We start from the raw sequence: 11,270 nt of genomic DNA, 5'->3' as shown, positions 1-11,270 counted from the left end.
CAGTTTTTTGTCACAGCTGCAGGGGAAGGTGGGTGTTTCGACAACACTTTTTTCCTGGTGAAAGCTTTCAACACCCACATTTCCCCACCGTTAAGAAGCAAAGAGTGGAACATGACACCAGTGCTTCTCAAAGCTAGTACCGAGCCGTGGACCACCGCCATATTATTATCCCGCCCGGTGTAAACTTCCGTTCCTTCGGTGGGCCCGGAGCTCCACAAGTCACACACACACACACACACGCCCATCGCCTTGTTGACAGATTGCCGTTGCTCATTCCTGCCACGGCGAGGCGCTGTCACGCCGGCTGAGCCTCTCGCTCGATCGTCGCTGGCTGCCTGCTGGCTGACTGGCTGACTGGCTGGCTATGATTCCCACAAGCGAGTTCACGGGCTTTGCCACCAGACGTCAAAGCGTGCGCGTGTAGTGTGGACCCAGCGACAGATCACCCAGCGACGGACCGACTCGACCGAGGAGCGGCGTATTTTCTTTCCCCCCCCCTCCTCGCTTGGACCCGCACCATGTGTGTGGAAGACGGATACATTCTTTTAAGCCCACCAGAACCGTCTGACGGACACTACGGTGTACGGAAAAGGAGGGAATAGTCGTCGTCGGTGACGACGGCGGCGAACCAGCTGCGAGGCGCCAGCGTTTTTTGTCGGAACCGCTGAGTGCGGGTTATCGAGAGGAAGAAAATGTCGGGCAAAATCGAGAGTAAGCAAGGTAAGACTCCGACGTGTAACGGTACCGAGGCCGGGGATGTTCGTTATGCTACCGGGGTAACATTCATTGTGTACTCTGGTCCAATCGGGCCTCGTACGTTTTGGTAGTAGCTTAGCGCTTTAGCTTTTTTTTTTTTCTTCTTTTTTTTTTTGTGGGTTGGGGGGGGGGGGGGGTACTTCACCGGCATCCTTAATCGCAAGTAAACACACAAGAGATAGTGCGAGCTTTTGGGTGCGTTTTCACAACCGGACAATTACTTTCACTTTTCGCCGAAGACGAGGCGAGTCGCCGGGGTCGCTTTCACCCGGCCAGCTAAGCCCAAAACGAGGGGCGTCAGGCGGCGTTTGGAACGGGTGCTAGCCGCGCGGCTAACGGTTAGCCTTGGGTTCGGCTCGTTCTGAGTATGTTCCCAAAGACTACCACGCTACTGCACTTTTGGTCGTTAATCAAGCCGAACGTGTGCAAAAATGTCTAAATATGTCATTTTCAAGTCTCGAGCATAATTCAAGTCAAGCTCAAATCTTGTTGTCACGCCTGCAATATATCTGGATGGAAGAGCCATGAGGTCAGTATAATGACATCATAGGTCAATTTATCCAACCCGGGGGTCACCAACACAGTGCTGGGTTCACCAGGTAGCCCCCAGGGACCACACGACTAACCTGTTCCAAATCTAGCTGTGTTGGGATTTCCTAGGAATGTTGCAGAAATGATCATTTGAAAATATAAACATTTTGAAGAGATTTATTAATGTTTTTTTATGGACAAAGAATGCCTTCTCATTTATCTAATGAAAACATATTTCTGTGTCTCATTAGCATAATCGCCTAATTGCCTAAGTCACACGAACAAACATTTTTTTGAAAACAAACAGAAACACAACAAATTAATTCAACTATAAGGAGGTTCCAGTTGCATCGGTTCAGCCTTTAAAGTTGACATTAGCTGGATTATTGACAATCTACAGACATAACGGAAAAAACAAACATTTTTAGAAAACACCTGGGGATTTTTTAATTGATTTACTGGTATTACATTAACAATGACTCATGTATTTATACTGTTAGTCAAACAATATGCATAATCTTCACATAGATACAACACTTTACTTGGTTGTCTTTTTCTTTCTTTCTTTCTGTTTTAAAGAAACTTGCCAGCGAGAAAATGTGTCTATTTGCACAATAGCTCAGTGAGTCAATTTCTCTCTTTTTTTTTTTAATGTTGTCACTTTAAAGCCCCTCTTCTAAATTGGCGTAATGGACATGCATATCTATTGACAGACAACCTAAAAACACGGTCGATTTTTTTGATTGAATGAATCAAAATATTCTCAAATTTCTTCATCTTAAAGCCACGAACAGCCTAAATAATTGTATATTTGATCTTTAAACTGAACATATAAAAGGAATGACAATCAAGTCTGTCTTTAACTCCCGAGTCCAAGTTGAGCCCCATTTTTGCCAAGTCACTCGTCACAAACAGTGACTAGCGTCAACTTGAGTCATCAAAGCAATTCCCAGTGACTCGAATCGAGTCAAGTCCAAGTCGCATTGACTTGTTGACTAAAGTTATAGTGACCGGCGTCTCCTTCTGTTGTGTGTTTTTATAAAAGGGCATTAATGCAAAGGACAAGGCAGAAAAAAAAACAACACACGGGCATTGGCGGAGGACATTTTACACACATCGGCGACTTTTGCATCCTCGCTTCAACCGGCTGTCTTCTGACACGCGCACGCGACGAAGTGATGCATGGTGGATGGAAAATTTCCCATTGCCTCAGACGGATGAGTTTCCTATAATCAAAAAAGCATAACAACAAGCCTCGAGAGTCAAGCCATCAGCACTTATCTGTTCCCCGAGGGATCCGACCGTTGCCCCATCAGCATCTCCAAAGTGTTAGGAATCTGTTATCATAGAAGAAGATTAGGTCGCTACTTCCCGCCGAGAGGATGATTGAAGAAAGTAAAATTGTCTTCTTACCAGGAGCTGAAGGTGAAGTTTGTACTGCAGTTTCGTGAAATATGATTCCCGTGCGCTGTGAACAAATGATTTCATTTGGGTTTCTGTGACTTGACTGCTGTGTTTCCGTTTTGAGTATTTGCGTGTTCTGATAAGAAATTCAACGTTAGCTAAGCTTCTTGTGTTGGCTGCCGGTTCATTGCTTTGATGACTTGTGATCCGAAGGTTTGGTTTTGCATGCGTGTGTCGTTGTAATGTTTTTACGTTATTCACCAGCGTCGGGGCGCCTACATGTGTTTTTAGGTTGTTGTTGTTGTTGTTGTTTGCAGTGAAACGCTGCCCAAAAAAACCGCACCATGCAAAATGGTTGCCATAGCGTGCAGACCAAGAGGGGGTATCAATGCATACACGAACTAACGGAACGCGACGGGAGACGTACAGCCCGTCGTCACGCATCAACGTGTTTTCCCGTCACCATGGTAACGGTGTCCCAATGTCACTCGTTTGTCCTGTTCTGGACAATCGGAACACGGTGATGTTGGGAAGCGGGAGCAAAGGAAGAATGGAAGGATCCTCTCTCTCTCTCATGCACTCAATAATTGTCATATAGCATCACTTTGAGGGGGGGGGGGTCGGAAAAGCGTGCTTGCTTCAAGCTGTTGCACACTTGAACAGACAAGCTATTCAACTTTGATGGCTTATTTTCTGATGTTAAATCTTGAACATTTAAAATGTACATTTATTAAGGATTGTGTTTGCATGTTTTCGTGTTCTGTGACATAAAGCATAAAAAAGTCGATAGCATCTCTTATTTTCCATCCATCCATCCATTTTCTGTACCGCTTGTCCTCACAAGGGTCGCGGGGGTTGCTGGAGCCTATCCCAGCTGGCTTCGGGCAGTAGGCGGGGTTACACCCTGAACTGGTTGTCAGCCAATCGCAGGGCACACAGAGACGAACAACCATACTCACAATCGCACCTATGGACAATTTGGAGTGTCCAATTCACCTGCCATGCATGTTTTTGGAATGTGGGAGGAAACCGGAGTACCCGGAGAAAACCCACGCAAGCACGGGGAGAACATGCAAACTCCACCCAGGAAGGCCGAAGCCCGGACTCGATCTCACAACCTTTGCACTGGGAGGCGGACGTGCTAACCAGTCAGCCACCGTGCCGCCATCTCTTATTTTACCAGACAAAAAAAATCTTAGCTTGTTCCATTCTTTCAAAATCAGCTGTGGAGAATGAATCGATTTTTCAAAAAAAAAAAAAAACAAGTCAAGCAAAACAGTAACTTTGCCACTTTTTGTTGTTGTTAAATACAAATTAAATACAGCAATGCGGAGGGGCCTTACTGAGCATTGACTGCTCGTTTCTTGGAATCAACCCACTTGAATGAATCTCTGACTTAATGTTATTTTGCTGTCACAGTGTTGGAAAAAGTGATGACATCTCAACCTTAATCACCCCCCCACCCCCACCCCCAACTGTGACACAACAGCTTTGACACGTGAGCGTTGCGAGGAGTTGTGTTTTATAATTAGCCCCGTCTCTCTTTGTGAGCAATCAATGGGAGAAGACAGCCTCATTCTATTTTGGGTCTCCCCCAACCTCCTCACCTACGTGGCGCGTGTTTGCCGTTTAAAGCTCCTACGTTTACTCGCATTTAGCGCAGATGTGTCAGTCATTTCCGAGCGCACTGCAGTTGAACCCCTGTTTATTGCGGGGCCCCTGCGATGGGTGTAAATCCAAGGTATCGAAAGGTCAAGTTGTTTTTAAAATGATGTATATAGATTTACCCCTGCCACATGCTTTAACCTTTAACCTTTAGCCGCTACTCCTCCACGTTGAGAGGAACCAGTTGAGGTGGCTGGGGCATCTGGTTCGGATGCCTCCTGGGCGCCTCCCTGGGGAGGTGTTCCGGGCATGTCCTACCGGCAGGAGGCCCCGGGGACGACCCAGGACACGCTGGAGAGACTACGTCTCACGGCTGGCCTGGGAACGCCTTGGGATCCCATCGGAGGAGCTGGCTGAAGTGGCTGGGGAGAGGGAAGTCTGGGCTTCCCTGCTAAAGCTGCTGCCCCCCGCGACCCGACCCCGGATAAGCGGAATTGAAGACGGAACGGAACGGAACATGCTTTAACCACAGTTCTCGCAATTTATACAAAGCGACGTGTGCTTTTACGTCAAGCTGTTTATTTGTCAGTCCTTGTTGACGTTTACTGTAAATCTTAAACATAAACCAAAACAGAATTGAACATTGTATATTAAAAGCCCTTAAAGTGAATTTGGAATTTCTAAGTCATTACACATTTTTGACAATAATGGACTTTGCAGTCGGGTACGAGTTGTCCCTCCCCCAATATGTAAGACCTTCACTGCTTTTGTGTAGATCAGCAGCCGTTGCAATTGGAGCTCGCTAGCTCGCTAGCTCGCTGCGCCTTCATTCCGTGGCCACTTTTTGAGCGCCTCGTTGTCGGGTTTGGCTGGCATAGCTGTTTTATAGCGCTTTGTTGTATAGGAGGATCCTTTGTTGACAGATTTTGGCGCATGCGCGGCTGGCTGTGTGGCATCAAATGATTGTGGGCTCAGCCGCGCTGTACAGATGTGACGTGCAACAATAAACTTAGCGGGCGAAATCGCCAGTTATGCACTTTAACGGCCAAAAGGACGGGGGGGGGGGGGGGGGGAGTTACAGAGAAGCATAATATATGTATTGGCGACAAAATCAAAATGATTCAAAGCCTATATGAGATGTGGAAAGATGCTGATAAACGTTGGTCCGACAGCTGTTTCCTGGCTACACACACACATCTGCTTTGGGGACATTTACTCTTATTTAATATAAAGCCGGGTCATTATTCTTCATTGGTAAGTGTCCTTTGTGGTGCCGAAGGAAAGGACAACATCTATAGGACTCGGCGGATTTTATACTGCACAATCTAGATTATTATTTTAAAATCCTCTCCAAATAACAATCTATAGTCACAAATACTTACCGGTTATAAATTGAGCCTCACAAACGGCATCAGCCGGAATCCAGGCTTTGAGCGTCAAGTTATACCCTCCTGATTTCTTTCTTTTTTTGCGTCCCCTTTCGGTGGGAATGCGCTAAAACTTTTTTTATCAGGCCCCCGTCAGACCGTACAATTGTTTTTTTTTGTTTTTTTTTTAAAGAGCTCAGTATTGTTCATTCGGAAATGTCATCATCATTGCTCATTTTTTTTTTTTTTTTAATATATATATATATATATATATATTTTTTTTTTTTTTTTGTGTGGGCGTGCGTGCGTGCGTGCATGAATTTGTTAGCTCACCAGAAAACCTATTAGAAAAAACCTCATACCGTTCACCTAAACCGAACACCAGGAGACCCGAGGAAGGACCAAAGAAAACCAAGGAAAGTGAAATCCAGCACCGACCAGACACCCCCCACCAGAACTCCTCCCCAGCCCAAGAAACATCCAGACCCCAACAAATCCAAAAAACATAAAATCAGGGAGGCCTCAAGAGACCAAAGGAGAGACCGAGAAAAGGAAGGAAGGACAGACGAGGCCGAGTGAGATCCGCAGACCTCAGACCTCCACCGATTCAATAACCTGAGGAGGAAACAGATTGTGTCTGAGTTTCGGTAGATGCTGGTGTGGTGGATCTGGCGTGCATGAAAATCTCCACCAAAGAGGAGACCGTACAATTGATGACGCAACAAGAATGAACCGTCTGCTTTTGTTTCTCCCTCAAATGTGCAAAACCATCCAACTACATGTAAAACACGCTGTTTCTTGCCACACAGTATCCTGTGACGCAACGCGCGAAACATAAGCAATACGTCACACAGGATCCTCCTGTCGGCATGAGAAAGATGGTGGATGAAGTAGCATCCATTTTCTGCAATCGAGTGGGGAAACACTTGCAGAACAGTAAACAATCCAGAGGATGCACTCACGACGACAACCCCCTGCAGTCAATGTGAGTGGATGCAATTTTGAGGTTTGTCGACTGCAAAAGCACTTCACCCACTCAATGAGAGACTTGTAACCCCCCCCCCCCTCCCACCCCTAAATTTAACTGTGCTGTAATTATTGTGATTTGTATGGGAAAGCAAGCCGAGGGAAGCTGGAAATCCTTCGGGAAGGCGCTGGGAATCTCTCCGCGGTCAGAAGGACAATCGTTCAGAGCAACGGATGGGTCGCGCGTCGGCTTCTACTTGGACACTGCTATCGATTAGCAACGGGAGGCTAACGGCAAGACTTGCGCCACAAACCTCCCCCGCGGTCGGTGGCCTATTCTGCCAAAGAACCATGAACGTGGAGGTTGTTTTGTGAACAACGCAACACTGCTACTTTTTGCTGTTTTGTCTAAGAAGATGAGTCATTTGTTGCTCCCGCCGCGCGCGGCGCAGCAGGCCGTCGGCGGGCGGGTGGCCTTTTCCGATCCCCGCCACACTTCAGTGCGTCCCCGCGCCAGCTAACTGGGTGGCACTTGTGGTGGCACCGCTGGCCTTGTGCCCTGTTAAGCCACTACTTTTAAGCGCTTCATGCCATCCCCCAACCCCCTCCCCCTCCCCCTCCTCTGCCGCTATTTGTGGAACTTCCCTGGAAGAGTGGGTCAAGTGAGTGTGATCACGATGAGCTAGCTGGTGACTAATTCTCAGCAAGGCTGTGAAAAAATGTCAGTACCGGCAGCAGACAGCCGTTAGTTAGCAGACAAAAAACTGCCAGTCGTGTTCTCCCACGGGGCCTCTTGGATGGGCAACGCCAGCCGGAGGAGCCGAGCCTCCTCCGAGGACACGGACTCGTCTCCACCAGGGGACTTAGACGATGACTGCTCAGGTAAAAACGTCAGCTTGTGATCCTGATGCACTATAAAATTGTAGGAGATCCTGGAATATTGGAAATATCACCAGAACGTCACACATACTTCGGATGGTAGAAGCCAAAAAAAAACAAAAACGTTTTTGTTATAGTGTTAGTTCAGGTTTGTGGTAATCAACCACATAACCCTTTTTCACATTTATACGTCTACCATTTTGTCTGGAGTATTTTTGAATGTTTTTGTTGTTGATTCTCGCTTTGAATGCAAAATGGCCTCCCTGGCCCAATGAAATGCCGCAGGGGACATTCCTCTCTGGGCTTTCTGTGTCGTGTGGCTTTACACAAGGTGCTCATTTGCTCGGCCTAAAACCCTGGGCGGACCCAGTGCGGGGAGGCCGCTCTGCCGGGCCACATCCTTCCGTCGCAGGCCTTTGCGAGTGGAGGGGGAACGGGGGACATGTGGGGGGGGGGGGGGGCATTGCTGCTCCAATTTGAATGCATTGGCATATGTGGCTTCAGTGTTGATAATGACTCACAATGTTGTACCGCTGCTCCTCAAGACCTTTGCGCACCCGACCTCTGAACAGACAAACTGAACAAGGACAGCGTAGTATCCCATTCGTTAAACTGCTTTCTCATATCAATCCATAAAAGAATGAAACCCGCAACTGAATTGAAGATAATCACACATTTTTTTGAACCATCTCCATATACCAAAAAAATGTCTTAACGAGCCTTAACCTGAGTGGAACCTGGATTTTATTAAATAAAATGGAGATGTCTGAATTGGCATTCTCTCCTAATCACTTTTCTACTCTACTATTATTTTCTTACCCGCTATAGGGACTGCCAATCGAAGTTAGCTACAAAGCTATAATCTGGCGCGCTCTACTCTCAAGTTTGTTTCCTGCAACCAGTACCCGACAAACAAAGGAATGAACATAAGCAATTCTGCCTCATAGGGCAAGGTTGCGTTTGCACTGTAGTTTTAATCCAGGTCGGTAGTACCAAAGCGTTGTGATCTTGCCATGCTGATGCCAAGCGATCCCGCTTTTGCACATGCTGATGTTGACTCGCGAAGTTTGTTGTTGCTGGGGAACGCATCCATCCGCCCTGGCGGCCAGCCTGCCGGCAACACGTTGTGTCTCTGTAATTAGGCTAAGGCTAGTTGAGAATATCGTTGTGTAATCGCCAGCATTCCGTGGCGGAGTAATGCCTTGTTTGGAAAACACGACGTTGGCGCTAAATCAGCGAGTTTAGCCCCAGCGGGGGATGTTTGTCAGTTAGCCCTGACCTTGCCGCTTAGAATGAGCCGCAGACGTGCGCAGCATTGATGCAGTGTTTTACTGGAACCAACGTGACACTGTGGTGACCAGAGAGTGAAGATGAGGTGGGGGCCCTACGTAATATCTTCTGTATGGGGGAACCCCAATAAGGATCCCAACTTCTTATGTATTTGACCACGCCTTTTGCCGTTTTTTATTTTCTTGGCTAGTTTTGAACTGAAGTCAAGTCTTGAGTTTAAAGCCTGTGGAGTAGAGCATATAAGGGTACACCAAAGCCTTGCTTGAAATGAGCACGAACAGTTCTTGCCTTGAACCTCCATTTTTGCATGCACTTTTGTCAAGTCAGTAGCGAGTTGTCAGGTTGCGCTTGCGCGCGAGTGTGTCAAAGTATTCAGACAGCTGCCCACTGGAGTTAGCATATAAGGAAGGGGGACGCCCCACAGTCGCTGCCAGTTTCCGATGGCGTAGTCTAAATCAGGAAGAAATGGGAGGCCCGACTCGCCTGAAAACAAGTCATCCGTCTTGTGCGTGAATGAGTGCATCCATAGTTCAGAGTTGTGTATTTCTTTTACATTTTATTTTGTGCCACTCACTGTCAATTCTGGCACCCACGGGACGGGTCGTCTCATTCAATAAGTGACGACGAATGGTATCCTCGGGGGCACTCACTTATTATCGTTCTTCATGGAACCTGTCCAAAAAGCTGTGGGTATAAACATGCAAAACAGAACCCGTGATTATTTGCGGTTCAGCATTCGCAAATTTGCGTATTCACAGATTATTATTTTTTTTTGGGGGGGGGGGGGTGAAAACAGGAACCACTTTTATCCACAGTTTTTGAACTCAGGCCAAAGCAATAATTGTTTTACTTATTTGCCATCTGGCTGAATCTTGGTGTTGTTATGGTTGAGTCCCTTGTTGTCCATCTTGCAGTTACATTTAGCCTTTACAGCCATTTCTTGCATTTATTATTGTGTGAAAATGCCAAAACAGAAGGGTTTGTTCAAGGTCGCAGCGTTTCTTAATGTTTTTTTCTTGTCGCAAGGAAATTTGGAACGTTAAAAAAAAAATCCTTGCGACAAAAAAAATAAAAACAAAATCAGCATTAGGTAGTGTAGCAAATGTTCACCCGTCAGTGATATACGGGCTTTAAATTGCAATTTCACATGCAGCTGATAGAGGAAGAGTATTGAAAAGGGCAATAAATGTCTCTTTGCAAAGTCGCATAGCCAGCATTTGATGCTCTGAAAAAAAGGCCATGTTGGCGTCACTGCTGCTCATAATTGCGAATTGGTGTCCACAGCTTGCAGTGTAAACACCGGCGTCATAGCATCCCACAATAGAGAAGTGCTGTGCTGCGCTCCGACTTGCCTTTGACCCACAGGCCTTTTCACCACTGACACATTAGCACATTAGCATCTGGAGTAGGGTCCATCAAATGGAATCATTTTTGGTTCTATTCAAAAGTTTCTGCGTATTACAGTAGTAAAATTTAAAAACGAATACCTATAACGAGAATTTAGTTGAAAATGTTTTAAGTCCATCTGCTAAAGTTCAGCGTCTGAGTCCGTCTGCCGCCACTGGCAGCTCAATGCTTTTCGCTCCTCTTGCGCGTCAACGCAGAATCTGTTGTTTTATTGGGCCTCTCTCACCGAGCGGCTGCTGTCTTGTCGGAGGCTCTGAACTCATCTCTAGCAGATCACTTTGTTTTCAGACTTGATGTTAGCACGGCTGACAAGGTGGGTATTTATTTATAGCGCCTGGCGGCGGCTCCCTTTTGTCTGTTGGTTTTCACCCAAGGTGAACGTTCTGTCTTGCCTGTTAGTTTGTTGAGACGCTCGCCTCGGATCTTAAAATGGAACGCGAAAGAAAATATCTGGAGTAGCCGCAACGTCACTGGAATGTTCAGACCGCTTTGAGCAAAGTCTTAAGCGCCTTACATATACACACGCTGCAAAACAGTCCGAGACTGAAAGGCTACATTTCCCCCGTGTCTCTTTGCTCCCTGCAAACAGAAAACTAACCTCGGCAAAGTGCCGCTTCCATCCATCTGCTTCCCCGTTTGCTCGCCGGACAGAAAGTCGTCATCTACAGTTGGAACTTACACGAAAACATAAGACGAGGAATTGCTGTGACACAAAACAGCGATCGCATCGAGGGCTTTACAGTACGACATTTGATGCAAACAGAAGCCGCAAACGCTGTGGGTAAATCCTGATGGGGGTGGCTTGCGTATTTCCATAAAAAATTGCCGTCAAAATTCTAGGATTACTTTACGCCATTTTGTTCACAGGACCTCCAGCTCTCGACTGTAATCTCCGGAGCATTCTTATCTGTCCAGGGTTTTTTTTACTCGTCGTGCCATCAAAGCTGAATATTTGCCACCCAGCACGGACAACAAAAAGGGGCAATAAGTGCTTATTTTTTTTATTTTTTTTTTAAACCAGACTATCAGTGCGTTGCAATCCGCAGTTTTCATTGTTACTGGGGA

General features: G+C 46.6%; 1 protein-coding gene across 9 annotated transcripts in view; it reads left to right on the top strand.

Moving 5' to 3' along the window:
• The first annotated feature begins 315 nt into the window (after positions 1-315).
• rapgef1b (Rap guanine nucleotide exchange factor (GEF) 1b) overlaps positions 316-11,270 on the top strand; it is a 44,226-nt gene continuing 33,271 nt past the window's right edge. For all 9 annotated transcript variants that reach the window (XM_086097736.1, XM_086097734.1, XM_086097733.1 and 6 more), the window contains exon 1: positions 316-720. In XM_086097736.1, coding sequence (XP_085953862.1) covers positions 693-720 — 28 coding nt within the window. In that variant the 5' untranslated portion in view covers positions 316-692. The remainder of the gene's footprint in view (positions 721-11,270) is intronic.

This window comes from Leptonotus elevatus, chromosome 15 (genome assembly GCF_054856555.1).
Source record: "Leptonotus elevatus isolate MCC_2025b chromosome 15, RoL_Lele_1.0, whole genome shotgun sequence".
Taxonomy (NCBI): domain Eukaryota; kingdom Metazoa; phylum Chordata; class Actinopteri; order Syngnathiformes; family Syngnathidae; genus Leptonotus; species Leptonotus elevatus.
Note: the sequence above shows the minus strand (reverse complement) of the source record. Positions and strands in the feature narration are given on the sequence as shown.